Source organism: Antedon bifida, chromosome 3, assembly GCF_963402885.1.
Source record: "Antedon bifida chromosome 3, ecAntBifi1.1, whole genome shotgun sequence".
NCBI classification, from domain to species: domain Eukaryota; kingdom Metazoa; phylum Echinodermata; class Crinoidea; order Comatulida; family Antedonidae; genus Antedon; species Antedon bifida.
Genome location: NC_136228.1, coordinates 1,154,106 through 1,174,405, shown reverse-complemented (window position 1 = coordinate 1,174,405; position 20,300 = coordinate 1,154,106). Strand labels below are relative to the sequence as shown.

The following is a 20,300-nucleotide window of genomic DNA, read 5'->3' as shown; positions in this document are numbered from 1 at the left end:
GAGGCTTTCTTATACTCGTATTATGTACTTTGGATGTTTATCATCAATATAGATTACCTTTTCTACTTAGAATATCATCATCAGTATCTGGCTGTTCAGAGTCGTTGTTGAATCTTCTCCTTGATGCGGATGGTGAGTCATTCTCATGTTGATTTTCTTTGTATTCACCAAATCGTGGCTATGAAGAAAAACAAGTTAAAATGCAATTTTATCTTTTTATATGAGTCAGATTTTCCTTACTCTGAATAATTGTACTGAATGTTCAGTATCTTGAAAGGACTTTCGAAAAAAAATATAAGTAATTCTCAGGTAGACATTTAGATTACTAGCCTGGTATTCATACCTCTATACCACCAATTGTGCTGATGGATAGGGTTAAATTCAAGTGCAAGGTATCAGCAGGTATTCCATCAACATGCTAATAAATTGTTTTTAAACTAAAAAATTAACTTAGCTCCCTGATGAAAAGCTATTTTTTTTTTACGTTTTGTTTTTAAATAACGAATGAATAACAATCTTGTGTTTAATGGCTTGTGTGATTGTAGTTGACTTTAGAAGATAGAAACATTTAAAAATTCTCATACATTTTGATTTGCGATGAAGGTTTTTCGCCCACGTATTGAACTAAAGATATTGAATGTGAAAAACAATACATGAAAAATAATACATTGAAGAATAATCTGTATGATTATTTTACATCCCCATAGTGTGTCGGTTATGATATGCACTTCAAATTTACATTCCATTTTATTCCATAAAGATCAGTTTTCATTTAAAATAACAACAACTTGTTTTTGACGATATCATTGCAGTTTAATCTGTGACAGTTCAATACGTGGGTGGTGCAAATACAAATTTATGACTTGTAAAAGTGTTTTCTACATTTTGTCTGAATTTGAATTATTTGTTAGACTTTAAATACTTTAAACGACACTTAGCTAAAGATCTATTGAAATAACATGGCTTTGATAGATTATTTAAAGTTTATAAAATCAAGGGCATTTCAGGAGAATTCTGAAAATAAAGTAAATGTGCAGGGTTTCGGTTGAAACATTTTTGTAAATACTGGATGACCTCCAAGAGATTATCCCATACTCTTTTCAGTGCATATGTGCAATGTAGAACAATTTACACGGTAACGATAAGGGGTAACCAGAAACAAAAATATAGAATCTATATATTTCTTATGGCCATTTACACAAAAGGCGGAGCAGATGGGCAGTTTACAGGAAACCTGTTCAGGATGGACACAGATTCTACGTTGGACAAGGTACTGTTCGTATGTGTAAATTGGTCTTAAAGTATCTTGCTTAAGGATTCAAGCGCAGACAGGTCTTGAACCCATGCTTCTCACATACAGTATTAGAAATATTACCTGTTGCTTTAAACCATCTGGACCAGGTGTTACTAGTGCTTTCAATTTCTTGTTTTTGATTATTATTTTGTGTTTCAAATCTTCAGGTGAAGGTAGAGTAGGGTTGCCATAGTAATCCGAATCACAAATAAAGTCCATCACTAACTTGTCACCAAAAACTTCCTGTAAAAATACAAATAAAAATGATTTTGAAAATGTGTTGAACTTGCATTGCTAGATAGAAATTTAAAAAAAACAACCAAATCATATTTGAAAAAGTGGCGACTTACAGTTACGTGTGTGAAAGGATCCAATTAGACCACCTCTAGGCCAATTTTACTGTTGTGGTCTTATATATGCAAGGTGTACACTCTTTTGCAGCAAAGCATTATGCAAACCTTGGGACCCTTTCACACAGGAAAAGGTGAAATTACTGTAACATTACCTTCTGTGTGAAGATGTCTAGACAGACAATAAAGCTCTGTCTACACTATCAAACTTTATGTGAAAAAAAAATGTGATGGACACGATGATGTCATATCACTACCATATTTGGGCACATCACACTTTTTTTATCAAACTAGTTTGATAATGTAGACAGAGCTTAACACAAATGTGCTTACTGCAGTATTGCTGCAATCTCTGTGTTAAAGGGGCTTTAGAGTGTAAAAGTAAAAGTACATGCTATAACATAGTACCCAGCTATCTTGAACATGTTTAATTTATAACATCCTGCTTTCAATGATGATTAGTTCGATATTATGGGCAACATTAGTCTTTTTAAGACTATAATAAATAGTTACAGTACATTTACCTTGAAGATTGATGCCATTTTAGCCTGTTGAGGTAGAGAGCAATGATTCTCTAGCGACAAGATGACTGGGTAGTCAGACGTAATAAATGCTGCTCTGTTAATAGCTATGACAACATCCTAGTATAAACAATATATTTAAGATTATGTCATTTGATTTTTTTTATTCAGCTGTATATTTATCTCCTCATTAATTTACTTTATTTATTATAATTATTATCTACTGGTATTATCTTTATTTGTTATTTATTGTATTTTTTTCTATTATTCATTTTTTTATTTTTCATTTTAATTTGCTTTTTTTATACTAATTGTTTCATTTGTTTGCTTGTTCCTTTTCAATATTTACATAACAAAAAAATGAACAAAAATGAACTTGGGGAGACCAGTGTCAACCTAAGTGAACTAAATTACTGTAGCTGATGGAAATAAATGTCTTTGAATTAAATTATATGACAGTCGGTGAAACTTTATCTAATCAACAAATCCTTAAATTACTTAGAAAACATGAGTTTGTTTCCCATTGGGGATTGGATGTTTCATCATCATGGATCTATAAATTTATAGGTCCAGGATATAATATTAAACGTTTTTTATTTGTATTGTTCATACCTTAAAACTTATTTTTGATGTAAGTGTATGACCATGGTATATAAGAGGATAACCATCATCACCGTCCCAGCAATCTAGCTCCACACATCTGCAACCTGTTAACAAAATCTGAAAATGACATCTTATGATTAAACTTTTTTTCACCAATGACACCTATACACAGTTTAACCAGACGTAATGTAATCGATGTTTGGCTAGGTAATATTCCTTTTGAGCAGATAATGTCCTTTGAGTATAGGTAGAGTTTTTTTGTGGTAGTTTGTAGTTTTTAAGGAAATTAAAGATGTATTGTCCCTTGAAACACAAAAAAAATGAAGGTCAAAATATTATAAATTTAAATTGGCCATATCAAAGTAATATTAAAGTTATTCACTTTAAGTCGAAAATTCGAGCCAAAAACAAGTTTACGTAATTAATTTGATTACATTTCTTCTGGAAAATCGTCGCAAGCGAAAGTAAACAAAGATTTCAAACCATGAGTATGCATTATGCATGATGCTAATTAGGATTGTTGTTGTGTTGTGAGATATGTTTTGACCTGGAAGTCAAAGTTATTTGTTGAACAAAAAAAATCTGTATTTCAGTTAAATGATTTTGTTTTCGACTAATTTTTGGTGAAAGTTAATAACTATTATGATACTTCAAGATGACCCACTTTTTTTCGAAATCTTTTTTTTTTTTTTTTGGAATTAGTCAAAGGGACAATACATCTTTAACCTTTTTTATTTCTATTTTCAGATATCTTTCCAGACCATATGAAATGCTGCCTATTGAGAACATTTGCATAGCACAGTATTAATGTGTTAAATAGGATTAACTTGTGAACATAAATAAACTCTACTGCAAAGGTATGTTTTAATCTCATTTATTTCTAAGGGTACTCACCTGCGAGTATAGTTCAGATGAAGATTCACCTCTTAGTTGATGCCCTGTCAGGTAGGTATTATGCGAAGACTTGATGTAGTAGTGGCTAAGAGGATGATTCATGTCCTATCAATAGATTATTTTAATACATTGCAACAATTAGAATAAATGAACATGACCTATTAGTTAAAGTTCCCATCAAGAAACAAACTGTATCAGGATCTACAGATACTGCAGGGGCGACACCAGGATTTTGAAATAGAGGGGGCTCAGGGTATAAAATGACACACTGAGTATTTGAGTCAAAGGTGGTACAACACCATATCCACCAGTACGGTTGATAGGTTTCAAACCTGACCACTTTTTCACAGAGGACTTTGAAAACCCTGTGGCCCGCGAAAGAGATTGGTCTACAATAACACTGTAATAAATAATCTTTTAACAACTAAATTAAAATCATTTAATCAACCAATTCAGTAGCCAATGGTTATTAGAGGGTACAGAAACCCAACTTCCCCCACCCTTCCCCTCCCCTAATATTTTTTTCTCTTACAAACTAGTCGTGGAAGTTATGGTAAATACTGTACAATTAACTCATGATGATTATACCCCCTTTGTGGAAATAATGGACCCCTTTAAAAAAAATGGTCACCGCATCGGGTAAACTGCTAATTAATTTCAACTGCTCAACTTTGTATACAAAAAACTTCATTACACCTGATGACATTTATACTTTCTGTAATAGATCGTGCTAGATCTGAATGGTATTAGTATGTTAATCTTTACCTGTAATTTCATGCTTATTTCCTCGTTGCTAAAAGCAAAACTCTGTTTATCCATTAGAAATCTGGCGAAACCTTCAAAGGACATACACTTTAACTTTCTCAATGACGGAGATGGCTCGTGTCGCTAAAAAAACATTTATTTAAACTTATTTAATATATTTATTTATACAAAACTTTTATAATAATAAATTTAGACTATATTATAACTATAACTGTGCAATAACAATTATTATATACCTGAATAAGTTGATTTAGCTCTTCATAAGATAATTCTTCAAACTGTTTCTTCTTCACAAATTGACTAAGTTGTTTCACACCAACCACACAAGTCGTGATGCTCTCTACGCCAGCATTATTTGATGGAACGCTTGATGCTGCTATGGCGTCAAGAATACGTTTGTTTCCATCATGATATGTGTCAATTATCATGTTTCTCGTCAATGACGCGTCTTTATTAACTAAAAAATACAATTCAAATGAAGATAATATATCCAATGGGGATTGACTCATACCATGAAAGCCCCAGTGGTCTAATGGCAGAATGTCTGCATATCAAGCAGAAGATTCCAGGTTCAAATCTTGGTTGTGACATCTTTCTCTTGCACATTTATATATGTACACTATATGCATATGGAATTGTAGATTGTAATTGGTGACTGTATCAGTTGGTAGAGTAGAAGCTCTATAAAGGGACACCTTTGAGACCCAACAAGTGTCCCCTTAATAGGGATGTCCTCTAAATAATTTCATGGTAATGTGTTTCCTAAATAAGCTCAATAGGTGTGTTCCCTGAATATATGGGGTTTCCCTAAATAGGTGTTTCCCTAAATAGGTGTTTCCTTGAATATGGGGTGTCCCCTGAATAGGTGTGTCCTCTGAATAGTGTACCAATGGCGAGGTTCTACTGTAAAATAAAACTTACTTAAAACTTGTCTAAAATCAGCCAGGCTTGGAGTTGTAGTTGTTCCATTAGTATCTTCTGGTTCCTTTATGGAAGTTATTGGGATAGCAAATTCTATGAATATTTCCTTTAAATCTTTTCGGCAGCGAAGACTGAAGGATTTATATAATTCAACAAAATCTGTTTTTTTATAGAAAAAGAAAAGAGAAATACTTGATGGTTTTTATAATATCTATCTGTATCTAATTCTTTACGTTAAACCATTCATGAATATGTATGTGTGTGACGTTTCGATTTGTTTTCAACAAATCTTCAACTGGCAATGACTAGATGTTAGTGGTTGCTAGGAGTATTTTTTTTGCTAGTTGTAGCCCCTTATTTGTAACCTTAGTCTGTGATTTGACAAAGTTCTTCGGCTTTTTTATGTAAAATGAGTTGGAAATATATGCATTCTCAGATATATGACCATCTTATTTGTATTGGGATCCAGGTGCTGATAACCACAGCAATTTCAATCTCAGTAATTTGCCTTTTGATGTAACATTAACAAGTATTTGATCACAGGTAGTTCATGCTCAAACATGCTCAAACTGCTGCTTCTTCTTACCTTGGAATGAAAGTGATGTTGCAGCATTTAACTGAAGGCTTTTGCTGCTTTCCACCGATTGTCTTCGACTTCCGCGTCTGCTCTGAGAATTAAAGAGGGAGCTCTTCCGATGTGCCGAACCATGACCAAACATTGGTAAAACATCATCCAACTGGTCCATGCTTCCCATACTTAATTCTAACATAAATAAATTAGTTTGTTATAGAATATGTACAAATTGGCATTTACCAGTTGTGACATCATTATGAGAAATTATTACTAATGAAAAGAATTTCAAAGGGCAATTTGGACTGATATTCATGTTCTTTTTTTATAAATGATGTTGGTCTAGCCCAAAAGTTTAGAAAATTTTGGGAAAAAAAGTGTAAAGCAGCATTTAAAAATAATCACCATAATTACCTGAAAGGGAACAGTTACTCTGCACATCGGAGCTCATTGTGTTACGATTTTTACTAAACTCTTCAAGGTCATTTCTCAATTTCTGAGCTGACATTGGATTGGTCATATCTCCTTCCGTTAATGCCCGCTGTTTTCGGCTTTTTGAAACTTCCTTGTTTCGCAAACTTTGAGTCTTTTTCAGTTTTGGTTCCACAGTTGGACTTGCAGGTTCCTGTTAGAATAGAACAATTATATATACTACTAAAGTTCAAACAATAGTGAATGATGCAGTAAAGACAGCACAATGTACAAATGGAGGTGGACAGGGCATCTAGGAAGGAAACATGATGGTAGATGGACACAATTAACAACGGAGTGGCAATCATTATATGGGAAAAGAAAGAGGGGTAGACCTTATTCGAGATGGAGCGATGAGCTTGTCAGACCAAGATTTACAAAAGACAGAAAGAACTGGCACCAGTGGGGAGAGGCCTTTGCCCAGTAATGGGACGATATGAGTTGAAGAAGAGGATTGATGTACTATAAGCTGAAATAATAATACAGGTTTAGGTAACCCACAATGTGTTGGTCCTCGAATGTGAAGCCACTTCCCAAAACTTGACCCTGTTGATGTGACCAAGCATATTAAGAGCTGATAACTTTCCTTTTCTAGCATTTTGGATTTTTTTTTAATTCACTAAACTTTGTTTTGCAAAATAATCTCATTTTAATGCTGTGGTATTTATAATCATATCACTTGCACTGATGAAGGTCTAGTGTTGCCTGAAAGATCTGCTACTTTTTCTGGCTGTTTTATTTATCATTTTGATTTAGCTTTTTGCTTATTTATTTTGTATTCCCATTGAGATCTAGCCACTGATACCCACAGCATTGTCATTATTTTCAGTAATTTGCCTTTGGATTTATTATTATCATTTATATATAGTAGTTAGTATGATTCATTATTCTGTTTATTTATTTATTAAAAAACATAAGTATATTTTATTTACCATATAACATTTAACAATTTAATAAATACCAGGATTGAAGAAATAATTTAATTAAATAATTTTTAATAATATTATCCTGATTTCCTCCATTATGTTTTCTTGACTATTAAACTTAATTCCCATAAAATATAAAAATGAATAAAATAAATTATACTCTAAAGAGAGATAATCATTTTCTAACTGACATTGAATTTTTGGTTTATAATATTATAATACAAAGATTAAAAGTAATGCAACTGACCGTGGCATGAGGCTTTACTTATAATCAGTACAAATTACAGTCAAGAAAATGACAATTTTAATTTCTGATATTTTGTGACTTGTTAATTGACAAGTGAGTTCCTGACCGTATCGTTATAAATTTGAAATTAATTCCTCCTGTTGTTATTACAGTTATAGCTTGTATGATATTTCAGACAATTTACAATTTTCAAGGTCATTTTAATGCACAATTTTAATATATATTTTCATAAATTTGTAACTATCATAGTATACATCATACCCAAAGGTTGTTCAACTAAAAAAAAAAAATATTATTTATAGTTAAACAGACTTTTAATGATATACAGTATTGCCGCGGATTATTCTCAGGATTTTGGTCCGCAAAATAAACAGTTTTCAGAATTCTGCATTTACCGTAATATATATCTAGATTTCTAGGGAAAAGATTTGTTTTACAATAATGAAATAGAAATTCAATACAAAGAAACAGTTAATGTGTTCGTGAAGGAATTAAATGCTTTATAAACCTTCCGTTCTATGGTTTAATTTCAAATCTGGTTACTTTAAAACGACAAAACTGCTATATATTTGAAATGCTGCTTATATTTTTTTAGTCTAGTAACGTAAATAGCCTAAACTATTAGATTAAATTAAGATCTAGTTTTTGAAACTCAACATTAAAGTCAAATGAAATCAACCTAATGGTACATTTCATTTATAGATTACATTGCTTCTCTTTTAAATTTCACTAAATGATTTCGTCTGTGAAAACTTGATAAATATTTCTGTATCAATTCGTATGTTGATTTCATCGCTATTTTTAAATAGAATTTCCATAGAACATAATTTTACAGGACACAAATCACTTACTTTAAGTAATATATGCTTTAAAAACTTCTCCTGTTTGCTTTTATACTGTAATTTTAAAGATTTAAGTATATCCTCTTACAGAAAACTTCAGATTTATGAAATAACATTTTCACAACTGAATAACACTTAAACCATAAAAGGGTGATTACCAATGGTTTAAACATTGTGTCACGACACTCTCATTCAACTCAGACTGTGGATGATGTCGACTTTTGATTTCAATATTTTAGATGTTGAATCGTTTTAGAACAAAATAAGTAAATAGCTTTTGAAAGAGCAAGTATGAATTTTATGCAAAGATGAGTAATGAAAGGATCTGTGATTTTCTGCTACAAACAAGCCGTGTAATTTCACATCACAAAAATCACAACAATTGAATTCAAAATAGTAATGTATAAATATAAAGTGTTTGTGAAAGTTGTTTTGTTTTGTCAAATATTTGGTGATATTTCCATATTGATAAACAAACGTCATTACAGCTTCATTTGCTGTACCCCGAGTATCGCACATTCATGCTTTTTTGTTAATTAATTTGTTTAATTAAGAAGCCACAATGTGCGACACACACCACAGCGTTATGTTGTTATATGCGGCTTCTTGGCGTAGTGGTTATCACGTCTGTTTAACACGTAGAAGGTCCCCGGTTCGAGACCGGGCGAAACCTTTTAAACGTTATGGTGAAAAGTACTGTATATGCAATATGATATACAGTATATCTTTTTTAAATACTTATTTTGTTTAATCGGTAATTATCACTTTTACACATGTTTATTTTGCTTTGTGCTTATTACCATACTTATTTGTAATTTAAATGGATTAAAAAACTTTGTGTAACCCACATTTTTGGTGTAAGAGGTTTCGTAGTGTAGTGGTTATCAAGTCTGCTTAACACGAAGAAGGTCCCCGGTTCGAGCTCTGGCGAAACCTATTTTTCTTAAACTTATGGTGAAATATACTGTATACGTAATATGATATACCGGTAGAGTATATCTCGTTTTATTACTCGGGGTACCTGAGTCTAGGACTCTCTCATCTTTTCCTCTTCTTCTTCCATCCGGACACTATTGAGTAAAAAGTGCGACTTATAAAGTACTACTCCTCTTTTATTCGTTGTAGTATTGAGCTGGGATTTGGCATGAATTTACTACAGGGGCATGTCCTCAAATCTATAGATTTTTTAATTTCAAACTGGATACAGCCATATCACGTCTCGAAGATGGTATTTGGTAGCGAGGTTATTGATGTGTATGTGTGACGTTACATCCGGTCTTATGACGTCATTACAGCTTCTTTTGCTGTACCCCGAGTATCGCACATTCGTGCTTGTTCCATTTGAAATAAACAACATCCTTAAGCTGTTTACTGGTATTATATTAATTATAGAATTATGTTAAAGCATTATCGAATAATATTTGATGGTCAACATTCATCTTATTATTTCAATTTTTTTTAATTTTTAAATAAACACGATCACAACTCTCTGTTGGAGAATCAAATTATTCCATTAAAGTCATTAAGAATATCATATTATAAACTTCTGGATTCTTCTGACTTTTGAGTAAAACTATTGATTCATAGTAAAAATTCTCATTAATTTTTTAGTTGTTTTTGTTTATAAAAAAACAAGATTACAACTCTCAGTGGGGAAATCATATTCGAATTAATCTCATTGCATAGTAGGCATTTGTCATTATGAGTATTATACAGGTAATTAATTTTAAGAATTTAAATCTTAAGGGAAATATTCACCACCAATTATTCTTGAAAATTGCAAAATTATGTGTTCTGCTTCATTTCATTTGTAAGTTATATCTATGAATAAAGGCAGCCGACGTCGCCATGTACATGTGTTTATGAATTACTTTATAGGTGAGACGTGGTTAAACATGATGTTGAAGTATGTGTAAAGTGGGTGTTTATTATGTGTAAGAATTTTAATATGATTTGTGCCTTTAGAACCTTTGCTGTAAAGACTAATCAGAGGAGGCATAGGTATGAAAATATGTATAAATAATAACGCTATTAAATTAATAGTATTAACAACATGAATAAAGTATGTGTAACGTTGTTCATTATGGTAATGGTAATAATTAATTCATAATTGGGGTGGGTCAGCCACTTAGTTTGTTAATACTAGGATGAAAATAATTGACAATAAATAACAAAATTATACATTTTATCTACAGAAAACAAAAAGAAATTGGGAAAGTATATATTTAAAACTGTCAAGAAATATTTCTTCTTTACCTTCACAAGTGAGATTGCAGATTTCTTTTTAACAAGTCGTCTGGACATAGCAGGTGAAGACTGAATGCTCTCACATCCTGATGACCTATCACTTGGTAGTTTCTGTAACATGGGATTTTTCCCTCCAAATACCTGTTAATAATTAATAACAAATAAAACATTTTTTTTAAATTTTAATGACAAACAAGATGTATGAAGTAATAAAAAGGTTTTACAAGCAATTAGTAGGAGAGTTGTTTCTAACGTACACTTAATGCTTGGAATTGGTGACGATAGCTTTATCGTCCCTGGTGTAATACAGGGGAAAAATGCCCCTGGTTTAGCACTCCTAACGGGGGCCTCCAAGGTAGTTGCATTGGGCTGTTCATGCTCTGGGCCACTTAAGCTCTGGGGCTCCTGGGTTTAGCCAGTCAGCTCTCATAGCCGTTATTCCACTGTTTAGAACAAATAATATGTTTGTTTTAAATGAATGCAGAACTATTTTACTAAACAAATCTGCCTATGTACAACATTATCGTTAATTAAAATGTGTTTTTGTTTTTGAAAAGTGAGGTCTTTATCAGGCTATGATGTAATTGTTACCAAGACAACCTACTTAAGTGATAACACTTCTATTAGAATAGTGCATTTGTGTTTTATTTAGTTATAATTTTTTAAAGTTTTTAGTTGAAGTATGTTTTATCCATTGATCTTTGATCAAGTCTAATGCATTAGATTTTGCAGAAATTCAATTCAGGAAAATTGCTAATGGTTTAGTCAAAACAAATGTTGGCTTTTCTTGTGTTCACCACATTTTTCTGAAAAGTGCTTGTTTTTTTAATAATACATACCTTCTCTTTGCACTTATTTTCTCGCAAAATAATTAGTTTATATTTGATTTTATCTTTCCGAATTAATGTGTACTGGAAATTAAAATATCCTTATAAATATTCATAAGGATTAGTATAAATTTTCATAGAGCATATTATAATATTCATAAGGGCTTCATAGTAATCCAATGTGATCAGTTAATGAACTTCTTGAGTAGTTTGCTAATTTCATTATACAATACTGATGGATATTTTATTATTTTTACAGATCACATACTGATTTACATAAAGGACTATTAATAGCAAAATATACATATGTCTGACAAACAAATACAAAATCTTTCCAGGCCAGCTAATCGTCTTATACAGTAGGCACATTTCACTCCAACAAAAGGCCAGCAGTGCGGCTATGTTTAACAGAGTATAAACATCCTAACTGTAGTTTGTGTGAATTGGATTTTTTCCGGAAAGTAAAGTCCAAAGCAAATGAGGCTTTTGAGAGTAGAATTGAACTGCACAAAGTATAATCTTCTAATATGGTGGATATTAATAGTGCAATGAATTTTCCAGTGAAAATCTTTGGATGACAAAGTGTTTTTTAATGAAAATTAAGGCTAGTGAGAAATGCATTTGTTTATTTTCAGCACAATATTGAGAGCCTACTAATGAGTATTTATTATAATTTAAATTAGTCAATTGATTTAGTACCGTACCTAGAATATATCAGTCTTATGTATGATATTGCATATTTACTAAAAAGAAAATCTATCTCCTCAAAATCACAAGTCCAACGAAGTAAAAAAAAAACCGATTTAGAATTCAACTTGTAGTAGAATTTGTATAAGTCTTAGCTTAAGATCAGTGTTTTACCGGTGAAGTTTTCGGGAATTAAAACGCTTAAATATGTGTCATTGTCCGTTCAATTTGGTTTTATGCGATAAGCAATGAAAGCGTTATTCTGAGCATGTTAAACTGAAGCATACAATTAAACCCATGAATTCATAGCACCAAATAAACAAATCAAAAGTGTTTTTAAAAAAGATCAACAGAGCCAAAAAGATCAATCTGATTTTTGTAATACTTCCATGACATACACATTTATGTTAACATTTAAGTACATTTAAATTTGTATTGTATCATTAATTTATCAATTATATATTATTTATTGATTTATGAATGGTGTAATCATAAAATCAATGCAACACAGAAAAATAAATGCAATTTGTAAAATATAAATAATGTTTCAAAATGTTTAGAGCCGCATATCATAAAATCAACCCAAAACGTAAAAAGCAATGGTCGATTATTAATCTAAAATTCAGGCTGGATTAAGTTATACCAGTTCTTAAAACAAAACTACTTTGGTTTTTCTCTTTTTTAATCAGCTTGCATTATATGTATAAATGCAGTCAAAATTTAGCATCAAAACTCAATTTTTCATTTCTGTTCTAGATTTGTTTAAAGCTTATCATCAATCTATTTTAGGTTTTAGAAAATTATTTATAAAATTTAGAATAAGTTACGCCAAGATTTTCCATCATGTGAAGGTGACAGTGGCTCTCCTATGAGGATTGTGGTTTATGGATAAAAATGAACAATTATTTAAACTAATTAATTTGTATGACTCATAAATGCAAGATGGCTGAAGTTTAATTAGTTTAATGTATTCTTTATTTTAGAATTATGAGGAATTACTGTAAAGCCGTTTATTTACACGACCAACTCATTTGTTCATGAATCATAACCAGGGTACTGTTATTTCTTTAGAAATTCAAAATTAAATACAGTGGGTGTATATATATTTTGTGGTAAAGCTAAAAAAATATTTTCTTTAGTTTTATGAAAGATATAACAGCTTTGTTTGTTTTCATGAACAAATGTTAAAAACAGAATTAACCAGAGTAAATATTTTGATAGCAAAACAATTGCTCATCCCCATATTTATTACTGTATTACAAAGTATGTCAATAAATCAATTGAAAATAAGCAAAACAATTGCTCATCCTCATATTACTGTATTACAAAGTATGTCAATCAATCAATTGAAAATAGTAAGCTTTGGAATTGTAATGACTGAAAAACTTAGGAATTAGTCATGTTTAAAATTCATTGTTAGTATGCAGGGACAGGGGACATTCATTACTGATTATTGGTATATTGTTCGTCAAAACTCAAGCACGACTTAACAGACGATTACGTCTGCCCTATCTCTTAGCAGAAATGCAAATCACAAATTGGACTATACAGCCACTCAAAAATACACTCCAAGCAGACATACTCTATCTAAGAGGGCTAGAAAAAGAGAGAAAGATTGTTGGTTGATGGTAGACCGATGACACAATATATGTCATAGGTCATCATAAATAGATAAATAAAGTTCCCAATTATAGTAGGCGGACTGGGTCGGAGTCATAGATAGGTTTCTTTGTCTTGTAGGAAAGCAGGGAATTCTTAATGATTTTATTGGATATAGTCAATGTGAAATGGTAATGGTTTTCTATTTTGTGGTACATTTGTGTATTTATTTAATTTTTTTTAATTGTATCCTATATTCTTCTATACATAACAATAAACATATTTCACCTGAATTCATAGTAAGCAATAATCATTCAGGATTTTAAATATGTACTTTGTACTTTTGGTATGACACACTTTGTTATATACTTTCCTGAGTATTAGTTAGTTCTCTATTTATAAAATTAATTAATTTCATTGCCAAGTATCCAATTAAAATAATTGGATTGACACAACTATTATATCAGCAGAGGCTATTAACTTATTAGTTTTTGCTTCCCTTATAATTAGGTCGTACTTTGCAGTTTTTCTCAATTGTGTATATTGTGTTCGTAACCTCTTTTTTAGAATTTAATGATTGTGATGAAATTCACATTTTGCGTGAAGTCTTTGGTGTAGAGTTTTAAAGTGTGGGTGGATGTTGAAATATAAAAACATTTTTCTTGATTGAAACTAAAGGAAACAGTACTAACATTCTTCCAAATGAGAATGTAATTTTTGGTGGTGTAGTGTTTATTGTGTTGGATGTTGGATCGATACAGTAATATTTTTTTGGTTGAAAGGAAGTTGTAAATACAATGTTAGAGCTACTGTACAAACAATTTGCATAATTATGGAAAGGAAACATTGCAGACATATCATTTTAATCAATTTCTTTTTGTCATTACAATCTGTTTTTTTGTAGTTAATTGATAGTTGATTTGATGTCAGATTGATTGTTGTTGACATATTATTTAAGCAATATATAAAAATAATTGTAAAAAGTAATTAAAAAAAAAAAAGAGCAAATAATTGCCTATCCTTTCACAACACATAGTTAAACTCCAGTCAATGTGAAAGGGGTAATATGCAATTGTTTTCTGAATGTATTTTTCAATCATATAGTTATACGTTTTTGAACATGTGAATAATATTTATTGAAACAATATTTCAGACCATGAACAAAAATAAAAATGTAAGCCATACAATGTTGCTTTACCTTTATGGCATCAAATGGTGTTGGTGGCGTCAACTTCCCACCTTCATAGAAGAGTCGCAAATATTCCTTCTGTAACCATAGAAACCGCCTATCAGTGCTTGACTTATTGAGTTTCTGTAGAGCGTGTATTATTGCTTTAAGTCCGATGTACCAGTTATAAGCTGTGTGTTTCGGTAAAACAAAGGTCAGTGTCCTCGTATCTGTGATACTACAGCCGTACTGAATAACAATGCAGTTTTCTGCGTGATTCAAATTGTTTAATTTGTGGCGTTTGGTCACTGTAGAAATATCAACATCCATAGATCCTAAAAAGACATCTTTGACATACATAAGATTCAGGTAGCCTTCTTCCATTGTGTTAAATACCACCTGTGACTGGTGAAACTTATTGCACATAGTCAGGTTCGGAAGTCTGTTTGTTGGTCCATCTTTTAGATTGTTCCAAATCAGTATGGCATTGCTGGATTCCAGACTTAACGAGCACATAGCTGATCGACTGTTGTCGCTCTCCCAGTGGACGGCGGCAGATCCATGATGCATGAATTGTAACTGGTGCAAGTTGTTTTCCAGTAGCTTGGCTGGTACCACTTCGATGCCGTGTAAGGATTCAACGACTGCAATCGGTTCATAATCGCATTCCTCGTTTATTCCACTAGAATAGGATGTTGATAAAGATTCAGCTTTCTCCGAGATATCACTAGAAGATTCAAATTTATTTAAATTTTTGTTTATTCAAATATTTTAAAACAAAATATATGCATGGTACTGAACATTCTTACTTGTATACAGAACCCCACTTTTGGGACACCCCTAATAAGAGGACACTTTCCCGTGAAACGAATGAAAGGCAATATGTTTGGTCAACTTCTATTCAGGGGACACCCCTATTAATTTTTTCTTTACAAATAAACCAGAATGAAATGAAATAAAGATAACAAAATAATTTATAGTGAATGTAAATGCCAAAATTTGCCATCTCTATCATGAAACGTTCGTCACTGGTTTTAGGAATGGGTTAATTATCTACAAAAATTATATTTATTGATATTTAGTGAGTGGTCCTCTCCCCCCACCTCCACCCTATGCTCATTAGGCCTACATAACCAACTTAATTGACATTGATTAACAATTTAGAAGTTTACACAGACTTAACACCTGAAGATTGAGACGATAGCAATGAACCACTTGCATTGCATAATAGGCTTCCATCTATTATCCTTTTAATTTCCAATTCTATTGTTTTTTTAAAAATATTTCTATCAATGTTAGCAAAAGAAAAGTAACAAATTAAGATACCTCATGTTATCGCTCTCTTTACTTTGTTGACATGCTCTTATGTCTTGTAGAACCCATTCAGCTAGTTGCAGTTTCTGTAAATTGATATGACCCTCTTCACTGTCGTTGTCAATTATATCTTCTTCATCCTAGTGAGATGGATCAAAAGTCACAGTCAATTAAATTAGGTTTCAAATAAATCATTTTGACAGCCAGTGGAAATTATTTTCGTAATGTTTCAAAAAATGTTGTAAACTTTCAATGTGAACAAATAATTGTGTAAATCAGTTTAAAATAATCTACATTTAATGAGTAATCTGAGTAAAAAGCAATTTTAAATGCTTCCCTTCTACCACATCATGATTTTTGTTTATTTTCTCAGAAATATATTAAAATTGATATTTGACTTACCCCTTCTGATTTGGGTAATAATGTTGGTGTATCCTCATATATATCTTTTAGGTCCCTTAAAAAGCATCTAAACACAGGTACAACTTTGCAGCCTTTGATGGCTATGGCCCTGTCAAGTGCTTGTAGATATTCCTGATCCTCTCCGTAGAAAGCTTCGGTTAGGTCACTTATTATCGGGTTTTCAAGTTCAGCATCAGGAAGAATGCTCTTTACTTTTTGTGATCTGGCAATACAATTTAATTTTTCAATTAAACATTTATGATTTGTATTTAAGACACAGTTAAATCTTTTAACGCTTTACTAATGATAACATTGACTCCATTTTATATGTTACTTACATTCTCAACTTTACCTATTTGGAAACGCATGGTGTAGGCCTACCGTAAACCTGTCTTTATAGTTTATGTCCAAGTAATACAATTGAAGAAAATCTACCAACAGTTTATATTCAATAAACACATTTTAAAAATTATCAATTTTTATGCGTACCTCAGAAGGTAATAATATTGGATATTTATTTATTTAAGTGATTGTTTCTATGGCAATAATAAATAAATTTCACTATGACAACAATTCTATTATTACATTACAAATTGATATTAGTTAACAACCCAAAAAAGTAAGTTTAGGAAACGAGTCCGCCCACTACATCATGAAAGACAAGTTAAGAACTTAAAGAACAAAGAAAACAATTGGGTCTCTAAATACATGTAATTCATATTTTATGTAATTTAATAACTTGATCATTAATATTATATGAACATTGTATTTTTTATGACTCGGAGTTAATCACAAAATCTATAACTATAAACCACAGTACGTGTTCTAGTTGTTAAGCAATGAATATGTATTGTAAGCTAGTCAAGAAAACAGATTGTAGAGTTTTAATTGGCCAAGCTGTAATCACAGTAGTTTATTTAGAGATATAATTATCAACTTAAATATCAGTGCTTTAAAAAATGTTTAAACTATTTTAACTATCAGGAATGGTACATTGAAAATGCACTGTCATCTAACTAGTATGACAAAAAAGTGTGATGTGCCCAAATATGGTAGTGATATACCCAAATATGGTAGTGATATGACATCATCATGTCCATATATGGGCACATCACATGCTTTTGTCACATTGTCACCGATTGAGAGAAGATACGCCAGTGAGTCTTTATATTTCATTATTTTATTTATTTATTTATTTGGTTTGGTTTTTTTTGGTTTTTAAACTTGTCAGTTTTGAAAATCAGAACTGCCATCCTGCCAAATTTCATAAATAAAATAATAAATTATTTTAAAAAATAACAATTATTTAACCTTAAATTGGTTGGTAACAAATTTATTAAATTATATTAAATTCCCATAGACCTACTTATTAAGTCTCCATTTAAAAAGGTTCTCTGCATAGTGTTTGCCATAGTGCTAATACATATATTTTCTCTCTCATTTGTTTTTATGGGAAAGGAGGGACCCTCAAGGGAGGGTTTCTAAAAATGATTTTTGTTGATGGTTAAACTTATTTTTATCACTAACCAAACATTTACATTTTTTTTTATTAAGGAATATGACTTTAGAAATATTTAACAATCACTTGTTATCAAGAATGGTATTTTGAGTTTACATACTTTATGGCTTGTAGAATCGCAATGACACAATTAAAATTTCCAATTTTCCAGCAGGCAGACGCCACTTCAGATAGACTCAAGACGGCTTTCTTGGTCTGTTTTGATGAGCTTTCTAAAATACATTCTGTAACCCAGTCACATACCTATAAAATCAAACATGTTTTATCAGCTTTACAAATTTTACAACGTCTGTTCTGGATTACTTTCGCTTTCGTTACCATTTATTTAAATTTAAATCAATCATAATGATTTTTATTTCAAGTGAATTTTGATGGATAAACCAGGAAGCAACATCTTTGAAATCTTTGTACATAAACACATGTAAGGAGGATCACTTTTGTTTTAGTTAAAACGTCCTTAAAATTATTGAATCTTGTAGATTAGAATAGTATATAATTATAAAAAATAGATGGATATTCATGACTCTATAATTATTATGTGACTGGATGTAGGCATATGCTAGTACTTTGGTCGTGTGTATCTTTGATTTTGTTAACCTCTTCAATTCAATTGAACTTGAATGAAAAACAATACAATGGTACATGTGGCCTATATATTCTGAACACTGTTCGCTTAATTTACATAATTTTATTATATACAACATATATATATATATATTTAGATAAAGATAAATGGTGACGATACCTGACATGTTTCTCGGACAGGTGACGTAGAATTATAAAATTATATAATATATAATGTCAAATCAAAGGCACTAAACAGGTGTTTAAAATGTTAGATTTTTATATAATGTTAGCTAATTGCTCTGGTAAAAGTGAAATAATTGAATAGTTAATTTGAATATTTAATTTGCATAAGCACCTGTTAACCATATTGAATATCATGGATGATTGCCAAAGGCACTAGACAGGTGTCTAAAGTTACAGATTTTAGTACAATGTATAAAAATAATTGCTCTGGTAATTAGTGAAATAATTGAATGCCTAATTTGCATATCCACCTGTTGGCCATATTAAATATACTATATGTGTCATTCCTGCACTGGTGACTGCCAAAGGCACTAAATGGATGATTCAAGTTTCATTTCATAGTCTCTTCTATTGTAGTCCATCCTTAACTGGTATCGTAAAATACCTGTGATTTTGGTCTATATATTTGATTTGTTTGTTTGTCTACATTTACATTTGCATTTTGTCTAAACACAAAATTATTCAAATTAACTCCATGATGAAAAACAAGCTCCGTAGTACATGGTTATAAATTTACTTTTTAATCCACTAATAAACAATTCTTAACTAGCAAAATGAGTAACCAAACTAACAAGCAAACTTGTAGAAGGGAAGCCCTCTCTGCCCTCCCCCCTCCCCCCCCCCCCCACCTATTTAGGGAAAATCCCTATTAAATGGAGACTTTCTGTGGGTCCTGAAGGTGTCCCTTAATTGGGGTTCTACTGTAATTAATTATACAACAATTTGAATTATCAGATAAAGTACATTTTCTAGACTAAAAGTAAAATTTTTTTCAAATGTTACAACCAGCAAACACTAGCTAGTTTTAAAATTTTGAACTATCACTATGACAAATCTAATATCAATATTGCTACTTTGCTAGGGTGAACTTTAGTCCTGTGTAGTATAAATATAATAATCTTCCTTAATTTTTTAGAGGTCATTGCATATATCCTGACATGAAAAAACCTATGTTACAAGCTATAAAGAAAAAATGAAATATTAGATATTCTTTCTATATATAATTATTTTACCATAATCTTGCAATTTCATTTAGAGGTCAACTTCAACCACTCATTAGAGGTCAACTTCAACCACTCATTTGCCTCTACTGTTTTTACAACCCGACAATTTCTCTTCTCTTGTTTCACATTTTTTGTCAATTCAATTAAAAACTGTACATGTAGATTAATTGATTGCAATGAGTTTGTACCAATATTCATTATAGCACCTGAAATAAGCTGATAGGAAAAATGAAAGTCACTTTTCTACGAGAATTAGCCTTGATTACCAAGTAAACACACTTCCTCTTTTGTTTTATCATGCCCGACAATCATTCTGAT

The 20,300-nt window shown here is 31.2% G+C and overlaps 1 protein-coding gene across 1 annotated transcript in view; it reads right to left on the bottom strand.

Annotated features, from left to right (window-relative positions):
- Positions 1–20,300, bottom strand: part of LOC144837720 (uncharacterized) — a 56,850-nt gene that overhangs the window by 14,230 nt on the left and 22,320 nt on the right. The window contains exons 5-19 of the mRNA XM_078692953.1: positions 18,269–18,411; positions 16,650–16,872; positions 16,260–16,387; positions 14,964–15,660; positions 10,662–10,793; positions 6,334–6,544; positions 5,935–6,111; positions 5,349–5,507; positions 4,664–4,884; positions 4,428–4,550; positions 3,663–3,767; positions 2,778–2,885; positions 2,169–2,285; positions 1,376–1,537; positions 58–178 (exon numbers count right to left, since the gene is read on the bottom strand). Coding sequence (XP_078549079.1) covers positions 58–178; positions 1,376–1,537; positions 2,169–2,285; positions 2,778–2,885; positions 3,663–3,767; positions 4,428–4,550; positions 4,664–4,884; positions 5,349–5,507; positions 5,935–6,111; positions 6,334–6,544; positions 10,662–10,793; positions 14,964–15,660; positions 16,260–16,387; positions 16,650–16,872; positions 18,269–18,411 — 2,827 coding nt within the window. The remainder of the gene's footprint in view (positions 1–57; positions 179–1,375; positions 1,538–2,168; positions 2,286–2,777; positions 2,886–3,662; positions 3,768–4,427; positions 4,551–4,663; positions 4,885–5,348; positions 5,508–5,934; positions 6,112–6,333; positions 6,545–10,661; positions 10,794–14,963; positions 15,661–16,259; positions 16,388–16,649; positions 16,873–18,268; positions 18,412–20,300) is intronic.